Source organism: Lithobates pipiens, unplaced genomic scaffold, assembly GCF_037356315.1.
Source record: "Lithobates pipiens isolate NorthernLeopardFrog02 unplaced genomic scaffold, aLitPip1_a1.2 Scaffold_3, whole genome shotgun sequence".
In the NCBI taxonomy this organism is placed as follows: domain Eukaryota; kingdom Metazoa; phylum Chordata; class Amphibia; order Anura; family Ranidae; genus Lithobates; species Lithobates pipiens.
In genome coordinates this window covers 189,363,202-189,383,724 of record NW_027507790.1, presented here as the reverse complement: position 1 = coordinate 189,383,724, position 20,523 = coordinate 189,363,202, and the positions used below count along the sequence as shown (strand labels likewise).

At 39.7% G+C, this 20,523-nt stretch overlaps 1 protein-coding gene across 1 annotated transcript in view; it reads left to right on the top strand.

Moving 5' to 3' along the window:
* The window catches only part of ADAMTS6 (ADAM metallopeptidase with thrombospondin type 1 motif 6), a 441,127-nt gene that overhangs the window by 355,028 nt on the left and 65,576 nt on the right, over positions 1 to 20,523 (top strand). The window contains exons 16-20 of the mRNA XM_077462633.1: positions 811 to 944; positions 4,821 to 4,944; positions 9,340 to 9,420; positions 11,644 to 11,807; positions 14,485 to 14,623. Of these exons, the coding sequence (XP_077318759.1) occupies positions 811 to 944; positions 4,821 to 4,944; positions 9,340 to 9,420; positions 11,644 to 11,807; positions 14,485 to 14,623 (642 nt within the window). The remainder of the gene's footprint in view (positions 1 to 810; positions 945 to 4,820; positions 4,945 to 9,339; positions 9,421 to 11,643; positions 11,808 to 14,484; positions 14,624 to 20,523) is intronic.

Here is a 20,523-nt window from a genome sequence, read left to right as displayed (position 1 = left end):
CTTTCACATTTAACCTCTTTAATTAAAGGACAGGGACCAGTAGTGTAGACAGCTGCAACCAGTCAGAATTCAGCTTTCAGCGCCTTAGGCCATACCGTGAAATTAAATAAAATTTCTAAACAATTGCTGGTTTCTGTACACGTTACACCACTGTTATTTGTTTTATTCTTCAAGTGTTTCTTCTAGGAGTTAAGGTGTTGCCGTTGATGGCAACCTGAAAATGCTAGTTGCCTGGCTGTGTCTGATTTAAGTACATTAAAATCACAGCCCAAGAACAAGCATATTGTAAACGAGTGCCAACGTTGTGTCAGAATTTTTTTTTTTTTTTACTTGTTTCAAGTGAGCACTTGGGTTTTAATTAAAGACAAAGTATCAGCATGAACAGCCAGGAAACTAGCATTCTCATAAGAAGTATTCAGCAAGGGCAGCCTCTATTATTCCCCTATGACTGACTGCCTATAAATAAGCCCAGAGCTTGACTTTGGCAATGTTTTGCTTTTTCTAATTCATAGGATTACGCCTATGAGTTAGTACTTGTGACTCCAGCTCTCTGCACGGAAGCATTAAGGAAATTGCTGAGTTATATTTTATCGACAGCAATTTGTTTAAATGTGTGCGTAAAAGCAGACTGTATTGCTCGTCATATTTAAACTTGACTTTGCAACTGTTTAAGTTGAAGAAAAATTATTATATCTTTGGCTTAAGTATATTAACTGCAGCATGTTTTTTTCTGCGATGGCTGTTCTGCAGTTTGAAATGTTACAGGCTACATATAAAACGTTAATATCTCTGTCCATTCTGCAATCACAGGTGGTGTTAAATCGTGTGCATTAAACTGTTTGGCTGAAGGCTATAACTTTTACACTGAGCGGGCCCCTGCTGTTATAGATGGAACGCGCTGCAATTCCGATTCCCTGGATATCTGCATCAACGGAGAATGCAAGGTTAATGGCTTTACATTTTAACAAACACCTGGACATCTAAACATTTGTCAGATAACAGTTCTCTTCCCTTTTTTTTTGTTTCTCTAAAGACATTGAAACAATTTGGATCACACTTTCAACAGAAACATTCTGCAATGAAAGTCTCGTTCTTACTGATGTACTTAAACATACGCCCGTGCGAGGGCCATTTTTGCCCACATGGGGATGCACAGGTGTTCTGTGCATCCATGTGCATGCAGTCCTATTCATGTCAATTTGGATGCAGCTGTTGCTCCCAATTCAATATCCAAATGCAGGTGCACACAACTGTCATGCTGGCAGCAGAGGCTTTGTCTATGCAGCCACTGTGTCTCGTGAATGGGACTGCAGGCGCAGGGATACGCAGAACACCTGTGCATGCCTGTGTGGGCAAATACAGCTCTTGTATAGGCATACGATCAAGTACGCCTGCGTGAATGGGGCTGAAGAGTGTGAGATATACGATTATGCAGTTTTTTAGCTATAGTGGAACACCAGAGAAAATTTATTTTCTAGTTTGGATAGACAGGGTACACTTAAATAATATATGAAGCCAAACTTTTTCCCTAATTTTCAGTAAGGAATGGTCCTGTACACACAACGGAAAGTAAAAGAAAAAATCTCCAAAATGAGGGAAATTCCCTCTTAGCCCTTGTACACACGGTCAGACATTCCGACAGAAAATGTCCGATCGGACCATGTTGTCAGATAATCCAACCATGTGTGGGCTCCATTGGACTGTTTCCGTCAGAATATCCGACCGACAAAGTTTTAGAGCTGGGCTATAAAATTTTCCGACAACATGATCCGATTGGACTTTATCCGATCGTTTGTAGAGAATTCTGATTGGACAAAGTGCCACGCATGCTCAGATCAATTTCCTAGACTAAAGCTATTGGCTACTAGCCTGAACATAGTCCCGTCGTAACAAGATAACGTCATCACATTACGTACGATCGGATTTTCCGACAGTTTTGGACAAAATCCGTCGGGCAAAATCGGACGAATTTTGTTGTCGGAATGTCTGACCGTGTGTACAAGAGCTTAGACAGCTGACTCTGGAACTAGTGTCCCCATTGGAAGATTCTCCCTCTGTATCTGTTCTGATGAAAAATGTAGAATATCTCATTATTTTCAGTCCTGGTAACAATGGTCATAAATAGAGAATCCACATAGTGGGACAACATTAGGTCCTGATGAGCTCTAACCTATCACCACTCTATGAAAAACAAAGCAAACAATTTTGACTTTAGATCACGTTAAATCTTATTTGAGGATTTTATTTATGTATGTCTGGAGAGAATTCACTCTACTTTCTGTGTGTCACAAAGTCAGATAGAGACGTTCTCAGACAACACTAAAAGCACTTTTACTAGAAAAGTGGGGAGAGGTTAGAATTCATGGCAAGCATTTGTTGTGGATGTTTGTTCCTATTGGTGAGATCTGCTTACTTTCTGTTGTGTTATTGGGAAAGGATGGGAAGGAAAATCTCCCCAACAGAGACACAGGCAGCAGGAAAAAGATGGCAGAGCTCCCCTTTTCTCACACAATCCAAAATAAAAATGGATTAAATGGATTTCCAAACCTTTTAAATCCTACATGTGATTAGAACAATATCAAAACCATTATTTTCTTATCGTTGTTTACAGTAATTCATATTTGTTGTATCCGGTGCTGCAGGCAAATCTATAATTGTCCCAAGAAAATTGAGGACCTGTAGCAATAAGGGGTAACAACTGTACTAGTACAACGAAATGTTGTACTTCCTCCCCTTTATTAGGGTTATGCATTTGCAGTGTTATTCCACAACCTACGAGAGCAACGTCTTCAACAGCAAGTATTACCAAAAAGATTACCTAACGTAGATTATTCAGTTTTATAGCTGCATTAGTTTTTTCTGTATTTTGTTATCTAGTGATCCTGCCAGTGACACTCTTCCTGTCCTAGAGTGACAACACCCACTTGCTGTACTGTACCTATGAAGGATCAGTGTTGTCAACTTAAACTGCTTTTCTGATTGACTACAAACACCTCTCTGTTTACTCATCTCCATTACATTTGGGGTAGGGGTTCTGTAGTCTTCAGAAGATAGCGGAGAAAGCTGATAACATTGTTTGAGATTTCGTTTCAGTATACAGGAAGTTCCAAGGATACTGGACTTCTAGGAAGATCTACAATTATTTTCTGTACTTGCAGAAAATGTACATAGCCTTAAAAAAAGGGAACTAATGCAGGCAACACAGGACTGGTAAGCTGCAATGTATTACATGTTTTGTTTATGGATTAATCTTATCCTTTAAAGGGGTTGTAAATGCAGAAGGTCTTTTATCTTAATGCATTAAGATAAAAAACAGTGCAGCAGCCCCTCTTAGCCCCTTAACACTTACCTGAGGTCCCTCTCAGTTGTGCGATGTCCACGAGTGTTTTAGCCGGCTTATTCTCCTTCCTGAGACAAAGAAGCGGCATCATTGGCTTCCGCTACTGTCAATCAAAGTCAGCTCGCTAATCAGGGAAGAAAAAGGGCAGGGCCGGGTTGGGGTGCTCCGTGTCTGAATGTGACTCAGTTAGGGTGCCCCCATAGCAAGCTGCTTGCTGTGGGGACACTGAACAGGAGGCAGGGGCCAGGAGCACAGAAGTGGGACCCGAGAAGAGGAAGATCCAGGGTGCTCTGCGTAAATCCACTGCAAGAGGGCAGGTAAGTATAACATATTTGTTATTTTTATAGGGAAAAAAAATAGACACTCTAATCACTTTAAGGTAGACTTAGAATGATTTTTGGTCAATATCATCAAATAAAGTTTTAATGAATGGGAAATATCAAGTTTCTTTCTTTTTTTGTTTTTTTTGGTTGATCGCTGTAGTTACTCTGAGATCATTTCATCAAAGGTGGTATTTGCAGGCAATGCATTTTATGGTCATGTCTAATATAAGTTCTTTATGGGTTTTACTGGGTTTGATTACCACTGCAGTCCTGTGCCTGATGACTGCTATGGTTTTGACAGAACTAGCTTGACCAGTAGCGGGTCTTGATCAAGTACCTGATTCTCCATAAAAGGTCATGACTCAAAGGCAATTCTATCAATGGTGACATTGGCAAAATCACTTAAATTCAACTTCTATTACCACTAGGAGCATGGTCTCTGCTGCTTTTAAAAACACTGCTAAAACTCAGTCCCTAGCAAAGGAGCAGAGAGAAGGAGCAAGGGATATATTGCCGGTCCAGGCAGTAAGACACCATCTCCATAGTATGATGTATGTTCATTCCCAGGGATTCTGCTTTTGGCAGACAGTTGCTGGTGATAGACTCGTTGATCTGACATGGGCTGTATTTCTACAGAGAATCTGGCAGGGCTTGGGTGATACAATGCTTGGCATAAAATTGAGCATCATCTGTCATGGTTACTGTGAGTAAGGCCAAGATGTTGTTGGAGAGATCTGACTGCTGAGACTGCAAAGACTTGTAACAAACACACTGGTGATAAAACTCATCAAAGTCCCCCCACACTAATTAATCACATTTGAGTGTTCTGACCCTTCAAAACATAACTAACAAAAGAGTTGATCGAATTTGAATAAGTAAGACTTTATGGGTGCACCCCACAATGAGAGGTGCCTATCTGCAGTCCCCACTGAATGGCTGAATTACTTTAGCTCAAGAGAAGTCGAAAACAGAGATTTACTTCATGTGAAAGTGTATATTTTAATATGACTCTGTTGTGTAAAAAATGGACGATTTGCAAGGATTGTGGAATGTGTGTTAAAGGCTTTGAACTTTTGTAATGTAATAATATTTGAGGACAATTGTCTTGCTAGGTTTCCTACAACAACAATTAACTTTTGTTAATCTCTTCTGGTTAGCATGTAGGCTGTGATAACATTTTGGGCTCAGATGCCAAAGAAGACAGGTGCCGAGTATGTGGTGGAGATGGAAGCACTTGTGAAGCTATAGAGGGATTCTTCAATGATTCACTACCCAGAGGAGGTAAGTTAAACATGTGTGGCTCAAAGGGATGGAACGGTTCACAAACAGCACATCTCAGGCTTAAAGTGTTTTTAAATGTACAACCTTTTATCAAAAAAGAATAGTAGATCCTTTGGAATTGTAATACTAAAGGTATACTCTTTCTTTGTATTGCCACTAATACATTACTTTTGAAAAGCAGAGATGTTGTTTAGATGACAGTCTCTTGACAGTTTTCTTGGGGTACTACAGGTGAACTCTTGTCGGTGGGATTGGAGGAGTAGAGACAGGTTAAGCGGTCGATTTCTCAAAAATGCTATTCAGTAACAGCTACACTTTTATGTACTGGGCTGCTTTTGAGCCTATTAATCTACTACAGAATATCAAAGACTATCACCAATCTATGTCTCCAATGTAATTTCTATATCAAAGTTATTTTAATTTAAACTGGGTATTTCATATTTTCATTGACTCCTGAATTGGAAATTCTGATGCAAATGTTATCAGCAATGTTTGGGTGAGTACTTAAAGTAGCTTTTTCTGTCATAATTATTTGAGGCTCACAACGTTCTAGAAGATATCTGTGTAAAGTTGGTTTCCCAAGCATGTATTGGATAATATTTTGTTCTTCTATATACATGGGAGATCTGGATGAATTTGAAATTTCCTTAGGGTTTTCTAAGAGAGCACTCATAATAAGAAACGTGTAGTCTGTTGTTCTCTGCTAGGAAAAAAAATATTTAACAGAGCTGCACAACTGGAAAGTAAAGAGTCTTTACTTTAACACCTCCAAAGATAATACTAAGACCAGCTCAGGTGGGAGAATCTGTTCACAGCACAACTAATAGTCGTGCATTCCAAAAATGGGCCTTTTATGGAAGAGTGGCAAGAAGAAAGCCATTGTTGAAAACAAGCTATAATAAGTCCTGTTTGCAGTTTGTGAGAAGCCATGTGGGGGACACAGCAAACATGTGGAAGAAGGTGCTCTGGTCAGATGAGACCGAAATTGAACTTTTTGGCCTAAAAGCAAAACGCTATGTGTGGTGGAAAACTGACACTGCACATTACCCTGAACACACCATCCCCACCGTGAAACATGGTGGTGTCATGTTGTGGGGATGCTTTTCTTCAGCAGGTACAGGGAAGCTGGTTAGAGTTGATGGGAAGATGGATGGAGCCAATACAGGAAAATCTTAGAAGAAAACATGTTAGAGTCTGCGAAAGACTTGAGACTGGGGCGGAAGTTCACCTTCCAGCAGGAAAACAGCCCTAAACATACAGCCAGAGCTACAATGGAGTGGTTTAGATCAAAGCATATCCATGTGTTAGAATGGCCCAGTCAATGTCCAAACCTAAATTCAATTGAGAATCTGTGGCAAGACTTGAAAATTGCTGTTCACAGACACTTTCCATCCAATCTGACAGAGCTTGAGCTATTTTGCAAAGAGGAATGGGCAAAAATGTCACTCTCTAAATGTACAAAGCTGGTACATACATCCCCAAAAAGACTTTGTAATTGCAGCAAAAGGTGGTTTTACAAAGTATTTACTCAGGGGGGGCTGGATGCATGTTGAAAACCATTTACCATTTATCATTTTCATTTTCCTTCCACTTCACAATTATGTACCACTTTGGTCTATCACATAAAATCCCAATAAAATACATTTACATTTTTGAATGTACCATGACGAAATGTGGAAAATTTCAAGGGGTATAAATACTTTTTCTAGGTACTGTATTAGTTGGGATTTTGCACGGTTGAACCTAAGCATCACTAAAGAGAACATTCCCAGTAAGCTGTGTAATTGAGTGCAGTGTATTTTGTCTTCATGCCTTTAAGAAGCACATGGAAAGATTGTGACCTACTCAATGAAAAAGTGGCATATTGTCATATGCCCTCCTCAGTAGTAGACAGCCCACTGCACCAGAGTGCATAGTGGACTAAGCTTTTTGAAGATACAAGGCTGTTTTTTTATGCAACATATTGCCTTTAATTCTATGAGTAGCTGGGTTAACATCTGGAATATGTATACTCTCTCTCTTCATTAGCATATATGTAAATGTGAAACATAAGCATAATGCAGTTTATGGCCTGTAGCCATTAATATTATGGTGCCCTTTCCATTGAACTCATGCACATGCACCAGTAGGACAGGGTAACTGTTGGAGGCTCTCAGACATGTGTAACTCGTCATGGTATTATTAACAGGCCCTAGAGGAATATAGTATTGAGTCACCAACATATCTTCATAACAAGTTGACATTTATTAGGGAGCACACCATAACATATTGGTTCTTTGCTGTTATTTGTTCTCCGTTTCTCATTAGTGTCAAATTTAAAATGTTCCTTTAGTCTTTAAGTTTAAGTGATATTTAAAATAGATAAATATGTTAAAAGCTGGATTCCCAAAAGAGGTCATTAATCCAACAGATTTATCCGCATTACCCTGTACATTATTATGAGCTTCAGTAAGCATGTGTGTAATAATTCTGAAGATAAATATAGGGTATTTTACAGCACACAGAGAAAATGAGTCTGTGGAGGAGGATGTTACTGTAGTCCTGGTATCTTCTTTCAGGAAAGACTTCTTTGTAGAAAGTTGTAAAATGCAGAAACAGAGTGCAGCAGATCATTGTTGCTTATCAGTGCAGGTGTCTAAATAGTTGGCTCCATTCAATGAGATTATTTCAGTTGGTAGCCAGTTGAATCACCTGCTGCCAAAACTTGATATTGCCACTGTAATTCTGAGAACCACCTAACTACCACGGGCAATACAAAACGCAGTGATGGTGTCACTCTCCTTTGATGGATTTATTTAAATGAAAATTAATAGATTGATAGATAGGCACCCCAACTGTGAGAGAATGACAATGTTGGCATTTTTTGCAGGATAGGGCTGAAACTTAGTCTAAACTAGTGAAATGGCCATTTAGATTTCAGATAGATGTAAGTACCACGTTGTAGTCTTCCTTGAAAGGGTCAGTCCACCCAGTACCAGTTTGTTTAACATACAGCTGTCTTATCTCTGCTGTTTTTAATCTGGCCTTGAAATATCCACAGATATATTCCCAGGTATAACCACTCTCTGAAACTCTTTAGTGTTAAAATCTTTTGGGCTTTTTTTTTTGGTAAGTGTGGTGAGGTACTTATTGTACTGTAAGTGTGCTCTTGTGCTGTGTAATCTGCCCCTGTCTAAACTGTAAACCCCACCCCCTGAACTTGCCACTTTCTGTATGGCCTCTCTAAACAGACCACGAAAATTAGGGCTGCTCCGCCCTGATCACTGTGGTCAAATTGCCTCCCTCTGTCATAGGCTGCCCTTCTCTGCTCTCCTCTGTCCCCCTTCCTTCTTGCCGGTCTTTCCCCTCTGTGTCTGTCTCCATCCGACCCTGCCCCCCGCTGCTATTCTTGTAAATTAAAATTACTTTTTTTTTACTGCCAGCCACTCTATTAGAGGCTGGCATAGCACACTATGTCAGTAGTTTTAAAAAACAAACGAGCCATGTAAATATCTAATTTGAACTGTCTGCAGGCCGGTCACATGACCCGCGGACGCTTTACAGCTACGATACACGGCTTCTGCAGGGGAGACGAGCGGCCATGTTATCTCCCCATCTGACGTCAGAGGGAGATCATGGCCCCTTCTGCAGAAGCAATCCATCAGAGCTGTAAAGTGGCCATGAGTGATGTGACCGGCCTGAATACAGATCAAATTAGGTATTTACACGGCTTGTTTTTTAAAACTACTGACATAGTGTGCTATGCCAGCCTCTGATAGAGGGGCTGTCATAGTCTTATATGGATGGGTTAACAAACCCTTTCAATTTCTGACAATAAACATGCACTTGCACTTATGAAACAGATATACCACCACTGGACATCTCACAGAAGAAGCAGACTGGTGGTTTCAACCTCCCCAGCATCCACCCATAACTAAAAATCAGATTTGTGTGGACTGACCTTTAATGTATGCATGCATTCTTAGAGCTAGTAATATGATACAAATTCTATATTTTCTATGCATTTACTATTGCATTTCAAGCACTCTTATAATTTTGTGATCTCTTTGACAACTTGTGATGTAATTGGCTTAAAATCCTTAAAAATATAAAGATATAAACATATTCGACTCAAGCAGAGTTAATGTGGATTCAGTGATAGGTATGAATAACTCTTCTACTAATTTAACATGATTAAATTGTATGTATAGTGAATGCAAAGTGTTTTGAGTGTAGATGTCCATTCTGGATTCCAGTTACCTACATTACCTAGTAGAGGGCAGTGATTCAGGTGATTTCTTAGGAATCTGAAGAATTTATAATGTAAGGTGGTAAATAATTTATTGTATAATCGCATTGTATCTTCCTGAGGAGGATCCAGATGCCAATAATAACAGGTTGACCTTTGCCTTTCAGGCTACATGGAAGTTGTTCAAATTCCACGAGGTTCAGTTCACATTGAAATTAAAGAAGTTGCTATGTCTAAGAACTACATTGGTAAGTGTTTACTATAGATAGATAGATAGATAGATAGATAGATAGATAGATAGATAGATAGATAGGTGAATGGATAGACTGAATTGAAATTAACTAGAAAACATCTTATGCCGCATACACACGATCGGACTTTCCGATAACAAAACCATGGATTTTTTTCCGAAGGATGTTGGCTCAAACTTGTCTTGCATACACACAGTCACACAAATGTTGGCCTAAAATTCCGAATGCGAGAACAAGGTGACGTACAAGACGTACGATGAGCCGAGAAGAAGGAAATTCAATAGCCAGTGCGGCTCCTTCTGCTTGATTCCGAGCATGCGTGAGCTTTTGTGCAACGGACTCGTGTACACACGATTGGACTTTCCCACAACAAAGTGAAGTTGGTGGAAAATCTGAGAACCTGCTCTCAAACATTTGTGGCAGGAATTGTTCGATGGAGCATACACACAGTTGGACTTTCTGACAACAAGCTCACATCGAACATTTCCCGTTGGAAAGTGTAACCGTGTGTACGCGGCATAAGAGTGGTGCATGGGTTCCCCAGCATTGTATATTCAATGTATACTGTCTAGTATTTATATAATTAAAAAAACATGACCGTTCAGGACTTGCCAATAAGCTTGTAAAGCTTTGACTCAAAAACACCAGGTCACACTGAAGGTACACTGAGAAGAGGTGGAGAAATCAAAGTAGTAGCAGGTTTGAGTTCACTACCGTATTTGCCGGCGTATAAGACGACTGGGCGTATAAGACGACCCCCAACATTTCCAGTTAAAATGTAGTGTTTGGGATATACTCTCCGTATAAGACTACCCCTCTGGTACTGTACTGTAGATACTGCTGTACTGGTATACCGGTAGATATTTTACTGGTACTGTATGTGGTATAACAGCCACCTTACCAGCGATTTGCTGGTTGCTTTAAACAAATCATAGTCCGGTAAGCTCTCCCTGCCTGCCCAGCCCTCCCTGTCTCCAAGACTAATGCAAAACACGCCCCTTTCACTTGTCTGGCCCGCCCTTGTATCCTATTACCGTACATCTGCCTCTCAGAACTAGCACATGCGCGCCTGCTCCTCTTCGCTCCAGTCCTCAGGAGCGAAAGCTCGTCAGAGAAGAGGTATGGTAATAGGATAGAAGGGCGGGCCAGACGGGTGAAAGAGGCGTGTTTTGCCGCTGTATGTCTTTTTTTTTTTTTTCGGCATCCCAGACGCCTGCAGCTTGTAGCTTGCATACAGGGCGGATGTCACGGCGGCTGCAGTATTTTGGAGCTCCCTCCACGGCGATCGCAGAAGTTTCCTATAAGACGACCCCCGGCGTATAAGACGACCCCCGACTTTTGAGAAGATTTTAATGGGTTAAAAAGTCGTCTTATACGCCGGAAAATACGGTAGTTGAGACTAATAAATTGGCCACTACCCCATCTAGTGAACTGGTTTAGGGCTTTTTGGTAATTTCTCACTGTAAATTGCTTGGTCTCTCAATAAGATACAATTATATTTCTCATATCCTTTAAATTTAAAAGTGTCAGTTGTCATGAGTTGATTTATGGGGATGAACTAATGGTACTGAGGGGGATGGAGAGGCATGTGTAAAGAAGGATACTTTTCTGTGTTCATGCCTGGTAGCTTTTCTATTTAACTAGATTTTTGCAATTCTATGAGAGTATGCTTCAAAGAGAAAGAAAATGTAATAACACGTGCATATTTAAGACTGTAGCCTGAATTATTTTGTTTCTCATTATTAGAGCCAGAGTATTGTTTTTTGAGCTGGTTGTTGCCCACTAAGCACCATATAATTTTTCTCTAATTTATTTATTTTTTATGTTGAAAAGGAGCCTTATTATGAAACCTACCAAATCCCCCTTATTTTACTGGCAGGATCAAATTATTTGGTGCTGCTTCATGTACATGAGTGCCATGATCAATTTTTTTTTTTTACTGCTTGTATCTAAAATCTAGAAAGCACCTGTCGCTTTATCTGGTATTCCTTATACTCTAACCCCTAGAGATCCCATGTAGTGTTCAACTGAATGTCCAGGTATTTGAGGAGGCAAAAGTGGAAAGATAGAGAATGGTTTCATTTTTGTGACCTTGAAAAGAAGTTTCACATGATTCATTTCACTAAGATAAAACAAAAATCTCGGACTAGAAATTGCATTACCTGTTGGTAACAAAAACATTTAAAAAAAAATCTATTTCATTTTTATATTGCACCCTAGCTCTGAAATCTGAATCAGATGACTATTTTATAAATGGTGCCTGGACAATAGACTGGCCAAGAAAATTTGATGTCGCTGGAACAGCATTTCATTACAAACGACCAACTGACGAACCTGAATCCCTGGAAGCCTTAGGACCAACAACTGAAAGCCTTATAGTCATGGTAAATAATCTTTTCAGAAACAGAAAATGTAGGACATGTGCTGCCAGCATATACATGGGTCCCATCCGCCATTACATTGCTTAAAGTTGACCTTTGGTCATTTTTTTTTAACTTTCTTTCTATTAAATCTTTTGCCCCATTGTTTTAACTTTGGATAGTAAAACTTTTTTTTTGTCAGTAAATACCTTATACAGCTTATTTCCTGTTTCTTGTCTGGTCATTAGCCTAGGCTTATGACATCATGCACAGATATCTCACTCTCGCAAGAGTTTGCCAGGAAGGGAGGGGGGTGAGTCATAAGAGGGCCAATGAGAGGTGCAGAGCTGGAGGTGTGTGTCTGTGTAAATCCAGGAAGAGGAACATGCAGCAGCTTCAGCTGCCCACAGTTAAAATGGCTGCAGCCAGACTCAGTGGAGAGAGATTTCTGCAGCTTATTTGGCAAGTACAGAATCACAGTATAAATAAAATATTATGAAAAGTGGTTGGAGGGAAGCTTCAGAATGGCAAAGATGATTTTATTACAAATTATGTGAGCAGACTGCAGTTCCTTTTAAGGTCAAATGTATATAAAGCGACATTTTTATTAATTTTGGATGATGTAGGGAACTGTAAAAACTCCTGTAAAGCTGGCCATGAACTGACTGTGCCGATTTCGATCAGTGCGTGGCCATACCTGCTCACAGAAGATGATTATTTAATCGACTTCTGTCAAAGGGACATGCTGGAAAACAGTTGTTGATAGGCATCTGCAGCCACATTGCATTTGGATTTAGTTATACACATTGCATGAATGGACTATTTAGACCCATTTCACACTGGGGCCACGCAGCGTTGGTGGTAAAGCTTTACAGGCGCTTTACAGGCGCTATTTTTGCATTCAGTGTGAAAGGGATCTTATTGTAATAATTCATGACCTCATCACACGATTTAACATTTTTGAAAATTTTTGACCTGAGTTTTAGTATTTATGGGGAAGAACTTTGTAATAGAAAAATGTCTGATACGTGTATTTGTCACACATAATGACAAATACGATTTGGTACACTTAGGGCTTGATTTACTAAAACTTGAGAGTGCAGAATCTGGTGTAGCTCTGCAGAGTAACCAATCAGCTTCCAAGTTGAAATTAGATGCTGATTGGCTACCATGCAGAGCTCCACCAGACTTTGCATTCTCCAGTTTTAGTAAATGAACCCCATAATTTATATATAAACCCTCTTTTTTTCTGGTTGTTGTTTGCATATACTGGTAAGTCAAGCTATGTCAATTGTGTGATGTTGTCTTGACAATGTGTGGTGATTTTTATGTTCTGAATTTTTTTCTATTCTATTTTAAAGCCCAACTTTATACTTCATTCATGAGCCCGAAGTCACTATAATTGGGCTTGTGAATGGTAACTGGTTCAGTCACAATGTTTGTAGTGCATGAAATAACACAACGAAAATAGATCATTTAGATCATCTAAACCCCAAAAATAATTTTAGTATATTAAAACCTACTGGTCCTTATATGTGTTGGCTGCATTATTATTATTATTATTATTCAGGATTTATATAGCGCCAGCAATTTACACAGTGCTTTACAATATAAAAAGGAGACAATACAGTTACAATACAATAAAATACAAGAGGATTAAGGGGGCCCTGCTCAGAAGAGCTTACAATCTAATAGGGTGGGGAATTAGTTTTATTTTATTTTTAAGTTTTTCCCCTTTATTTTCTATTGGAAATCCTGTGAATAACACACTTTCTTCCATGTATAGCTACATTCCCTACTCAACTGCATTTATGAAGGGAGCCATATTTGCCACCCAGGCTGGACTACAACCATGTCTGCTGTTTGTTTATGTCTACACTGTTAAGACTGTTGGAATTAGTTGTGTACAGAAAAAGATAAGGATGTTTTCTGTTATGTGACAAGGGCACTGCATTCTTGGAAAGATCAACAGGTTTTTGGTTAAAATGTTCTTAGCTGGTAAAAAAGAAAACAAATGCATCCACCATATTTAAAGACTGGTAGCTGCAATATATTACATTTTAGTTTTTGGGTTTAGTTATCCTCTAAGAATACATCATCTTCGGTATATAGGACTCTACAGTTATTTGTTAAAAAGCCAAATATTATATTTTTGTTATGTTATGTGAAGACTGTACTTCAATACGACCACATATAGATTTTTCATAATACTGATACAGCTGCTGAGCTGATACGAGTTGCTTCAGGTAAGACAGCATTGCAATAACATCTAGGCTCTTCTATGCCCTGAAATTGTCCCGTTGCCTTAGTGAACATTACAAATACTTTCTCCTAATGTTCACAGTTGTACAACTGGCCTTATATGGTCAGTAATTGTTACACTTACTCCTACAGCGGAGCAGGGAATTTCACTGAACCGTATGTTGCAGATATTCTTTTGGCTTTACAAAGAATTGCTTAACTTGGTAATTTAATTTGCTGAAGAGAAGCAATACACACACACAATGATAACAGTTAAAAAAAAAAAAAAAAAAGCACGATTGTAAAAAAATGTGTGTAGATTTTATTACAAATATGTGCTTTGGAGAGAAAGTGGCGTGTCTGCTTGCCTGTGCCTACCCCTTTCCAGACTTTGGTGGAAAGTAAAAAGATTTGTGTTTGTGACATGGTTTCATGATTCTATAACCGTTCTTGTTGTCAGATTCTTCTACAGGAACAGAACATAGGAATCCGGTATAAATTTAATGTCCCCATCACCCGTACAGGGAGCGGCGATAATGAAGTGGGGTTTTCTTGGCATCATCTTCCATGGTCAGAATGTTCAGCTACATGTGCCGGAGGTAAGGTTTACTAGCTTCCTTGAAGACACAGTCAGAGTTTGCTGCAGCTCCATCCTTTAATGAAAGATAGAATAAAGCCCCGTACACACGAGAGGACTTATGTCCGACAGACTTCCGAAGGAGTTCCGTCGGAGTTCTGCTGGAATTCCGACGGAGTTCTGACAGACTTTTCGGCCGAGCGGACTTGGCCACACACGATCACACTAAACTCCGACGGATTCGAACGTGATGACGTACGACTCGGCTCGAATAAGGAAGTTCATAGCCAGTAGCCAATAGCTGCCCTAGCGTCGGTTTTAGTCCGTCGGAGTAGCATACACACGAGTGGATTTTTCGAAGGGGACCGGGTCCGGCGGAGTTCCTTCGGAAAAATTTGAAGCATGTTCCATATTCTAAAGTCCTTCGGACTTTGGCGAGTCAAAAGTCCGTTGCAGCCCACACACGATCGGATAGTCTGACGGACTCAGTCCTTCGGACTTTGGATGTTGAAAAGTCCGCTCGTGTGTACGCGGCATTAGTGTAACCAAAAGGAGTGTGCCAATATTGATTAACATATGATTAACTTAAAAGAGAAGTATGAGGTTGAAAATCAATAAAAAATTATGCTTACAAGAAAAGAGAAGTCTATGAAAAAACAAACTTTATACTCACCAAGGTGGATGCATCATCAATCCGATGCTGCATCTGTCCCCCTGTTGTCTCTGCATTTAGAACAGAAATATCAATCATTGCTGATTGCTCAGCTCTCCCCTCCACTCTGCTGTCAGTCACTGCTCTCTGCTCTGCCCCTTCAATGCTCACTGGAATGCTGGGTTCGGGAGGGGAGGGAGCTGCTGGTTCAGTCTCCCAGTGGCTGAGCCAGCTGCCGGTCCAGGGATCTGGGTGGATCCCTACTGTAAAGTCGGGATCTTTTTCAAGCCTGGACCGGCTGACAGGCGCTTTTTGCCTGCTGTCGACTGAAAATGGGCCAAAGGAATGCAGAACAATCTGTACTCCTGTGATTCATAGAAGTATGGTCAAAAAAGCTTTGGCCATTCTTCTCCTTTAAAGTGATACTCCACCTAATCCTTGTCTATCTTTTTTTAACTCCAGTTTCAGAGAAAGCTGTAAAATAGAGATTTACCCACACTTCCTATCCTGGTGGCACTGTAGTAGAAAGTGAAGGGGAATCACCCAAATATGGGCACAGAATGCAGTAACCTTTCCACATGTTTTGGCTGTGATCCATTAGAGTGTCCAACAGATTTAGGCCCTTTCTGCTATCTCCTATCACTGTCAAAATTGTCTTCATGTTTGAATAAAGTGTTGGTACCCCTCACACCTACTACATGACAGCTGGGGAGCCATAGAACAGAAGTAGCGACAAGCCTTCTTCAACTTCTCTCTCTAGCCAGGCTGTTTTTGGGACCAATTTTTTAGGCAATTGTTGCATTGCAGTAATGTATTGTTAAACATGCCACATATTTTTATGTGCAGTTTGGTGCATTAGACAGCCCATTAAAACAAGCAGGCTGCCTTAATGCAACTAACATTAACGCATGACCCAACAAAAAAAAAAAATGGATCCTTTTCACTAATTGCATATCCCTGTCTTAAAGCATGAATAACAGCACAGTGCTTGTGCTGTGTATTTTGACCCCCTGTATAACATGAAATACCTGGCTAATCCTGCAAGTTTCTACTCTCCCCTCTATACACTGACCACGATATATCAGGACTGCTAAGCCCTGAAACTGTGATCCCCTCCCTGCCTGTCAGCTCTCACTAGCACCGCTCTGCTCCTCTCCCTGCTGCTTCAAAACTAACTGATCATTATATCATTCCCTCTGTCACATAAAAAGCTGAGTCCTAGTGCCTGTGCTTTTTTAGCGATCACATGAGTACAAGCTCTCTGCTCCTTTCCTACCCGCCTCCCTGGCAGATGTCAGCAGTTGAACCTTGGCCCCCGCCCGCTGGAGATATCAGACGGGGAGAGCCTGGAGTCATGTGATCACTGGAAGACACTGTTAAAATGGGGATGATATAATGATCAGTTAGTGGCCACTTTAATTTAGGCTTATGCCGCGCCACTTTAAGAATACACACAAGACACATTGGCAAATTCTGTCTGCCCCAGTTTATCTCTGTACACCAAAAGAGTGTTGGTCTTAATTAGTCACACTTTTGGAAAATACAAACTGTCAGAACTTTATTTTGAAGTTGCCACATTGAATGCAACGCAATTGATTTTGGCGACACAATGTAAAAGTGTCGCATTTAGGAATTTGGTGCACGAGACACTTTGAGGGGCAAAAAGTGTCATGTATTCTTGAATTTGTCACAATATCTTAACAAGAGGGATTAATGCCAGAAAAGTGGTGCAGTGGCTTTATTAAATTCCCCCCAATATGTGTACCTTCGTTATACACAAATCACAGGTTGGAATAAGTTCTTAAAACATATCTATCTCTTAGCCCTTGTACACACGGTTGGACATTCCGACAACAAAATCAAACTTTATTGGTTGGACATTCCGATGGAAAAAGTCAGATGGAGCCCACACATGGTCGGATTATCCGACAACACGGTCCGATCGTACATTTTCCGTCAGAATTTCCGACCGTGTGTACAAAGGCTAAGAAACAATGAACATATTGTAGCTTACCAGTACTGGTGATCCTGCTTGTAACATACTTCCTGCACTAGGTGCTCAGGCACTGTATTTTTATGATGAAGCTCAGCGTTGTCACCCTAGGACAGGAAGTGTTTTAGGACTACACAATACCTACAGTGGTGTATTCTGTAGTCTACAGAAGTGAATTGAAAAGGTTGTTTACTCTGTTTAAAATCGCAATTTCATGCACAGGATAACGAGCATTTTTAGTTGCAGGAAATGTACTTAGCCTAAAAAAATAACTAAAAATAACTTTTTTTTTTTACTTCATTTGAACACTATCAAGAACATCAGGCTAAAAGGGAACATCAGCCTTTGAGCCTTGTGGGTTTTTTTTTGTTTTTTTTTTAAACAAAGATTCTCATTTTACAAAGCAAACAATGATTGGTAGTTGTCATAATACCTCCTATTTCAGCAAAGGCAGCCAATTAGAGTAGAAAATAGTAATTGTATTGCCAACAATAATGATAGTTTTGCACATAACACTTTTATGCTTAGTAAGATTGGCCTTATGTGCCTTGTAATAATATACTGTACTTCATATGTGTAATACATATGAAGAGCCCCTATTTTCACCCTGGTCCTGTGGCTTTAATTACTTCTCTGTAAGGAGTAAAAGTTTATTTGGGCTATTCTACTTTTCTTCTATTCTACCTTTTCAGCCACGTGAGTCATAATATACATTTTCTGCTAAGTATAATGAATTTATCAAACTGTAGAATTCCCACCAGTGACATCAGCGATATTGCCTTGTTTTTCAGTTACCCTCTGCTTGTCCTTCATGTGTTGTAATGTCCTTCAGGCCTTCCAGCTGGAGTGCGTCTGCAGGCAATAAGTGTGTGTATAGCGTATCCACCCCATCTGATAGCACTCTCCTTTAACAGCCCCAGTGTGATCTGCTTTCATCATGTTAAATTAAAGCCAAACCAGTCCATTTATCCAATTTACATACAATTGCATACATAAGCATGTTGTCTCGTCATCTCTGCAGCAGATGTGAAGCTCTTGTATTTGGAGCCCGCAGAGCAGGGCTTGTCAACTCATACGCTGTTAAAGAGTGCAATAAAATAACCACTGCGTATAATACAAAAAAGATAATGATATGTTAATTGCAGATACAGTGGGTGTTTAATTGCTTTATTATACATGCTAAGCTGTGAAGGTATTGAAGTTATCCTCTACTAATATGTTGCAGAAACTTTAGGCATATGTAGATCATACAATATACTTCTCTTATTTGCTCCATTGTAGTTTAACTATACAAATTTAAACGTTTTTTCTGTTCATACGTGAAAAAATACAACTGTTGCACTGAAATATCAAACAGTATGATTAGCCCTGTCAAGTTCACCTCTGTAAACTACAGAACATATTGGAGGGTGGGCAGATGTTTTGTAGTCCAAATCAGGAACAAGCCCAACCTAGGATGACAACATCGCAGAGATGTGTGGCATTCACTGTTTGTGTCTCTGGAGGAGCCACAAACCTGTACATATAGAAATGGTTGCCCTTAGAGATCCCACACTATTTTCCTCTTTGAAACCACAACAGCAGATCTTGGTGTTCCTAGGCAATAAATAACTTAATTTACTCAGTACAGACAAAAATAATCCAGTACACTTGTGGCATATCATTCTTTTTTATTATATCAAAAGTAGTCCAATTTCTCATGCAAAGAGCACGCTTTCTCAAGGCACTTGGATCTACCTTTCATGATAGTATGGATGGTTTTACTTGTTTTTAGTCTTTGCTTACTTTTAAAACAAAAGAGAAGAGTGATATGACATGAGTTTCCTGGATTCTCATTGTCTGGATTAGGTAAATTAGACTGAGGATGCTGCTCCTTCATAGAATACAGTAAGTAAGCATTGTCACAGAAAGTTTGTTACTGGCAGGATCAGCAGATGAAAGTGCAACATTGCAACTTGCATTTTATGAATGGCATCTAAAATGCAGACCAGAGTGTGGAGGAAACACTCTAGTGTCCAGCATAAAGGGATATCCACTCTCTGCTATAAATAGGCCATGTTACTTAGTATTAAGCTTAGTACATATTACTATTTTTTGTAGTTCAACCCAGTAGGGCTGAACGAAAACAAAACAAAAAACTGACAGCTCTGGAGGAGCCACCGTACTAACTATGCAATGTTAGTACAGTGATCTCCCCTGCTTTGCTATTGTGTTCTGACAGGGGGATGACCCCCAGCCAGAACACTCCATTCAGTGCTCTCAGCCATTGACGGCCGGCTTCTGTTGGACCGACTGCAATAACGGTTTCTTTTGCCACCTTACATTTGGCCTGTGTGTACTAGGCTTAAGCCAGGAGCTACAATTATGGTGCCTTGACTGCGGACATTGTAGTGGGACAGTGACGGGAATTATTTTTCAATTTGCTGTCATCGATGACATCACAAGATGATATTGAGATGAATTTCTAAGGGAGTTGAGAAACATAACAGAATAAATTGTGTGAAAATTCTCGTCATTCCAATCATGTGAAAAGCGAATTCCTGATAACTTTTGATACCCAGTTATGTACAGATGAAATGAGTAAAGAGAAAATGTGCTTTTCACATGGTTGGATAATTGAAGAGAATATTCATGCAATTTATTGAGAAGATTATTGTTCTTTTAAAAAAAACTGCTTTGTAAGGGTTGAAGATAAGCTTTAGCACAAATGCTTCACCTTCTAGCCATCCAGTGTCACCTTTGCCAATGTGCAGTGTACAAGGGTGACAAGGGAGCTCCCAACACCTGTGTGCAAACTAATGCTGGTCCCTAAATTACAATGTAAGTAAGACTGATTGGAACAGTTTTTTTCACATGCTTCATTGCTACTCCAATTTTTTTTTTAAAAGGTGATCACCTTTCGATTTAGAAACACTTACTTGCACATCTTACTATACACTTTTTCTAAGTTGTTAAATTGCCATTTTTGTGCAGCCTTTGAAATCATTACCATTTTCCATTCCTGATGACAACCACGTTGGAAAGGGGGAAAAAATGGCATCCAGAAAGTGCAGACATAATGGTTCTTGTAAATGCTCATTTAGTGAAAATTGTGTTTATAATTTAGTATCTTGAAAAAGAATATGTGAATATAAAGCTTCTTTTTCCACTCAGAAGACAAAGGTATTGGCAAAAGGAAGAACATCCAATGATTTGATGAGGATGTCAGAAGGAATGTCTGGGTTAACCAGCTTGTTACACTTTTATTGATGCACCATTCACCCGGTTTTGGCACTCT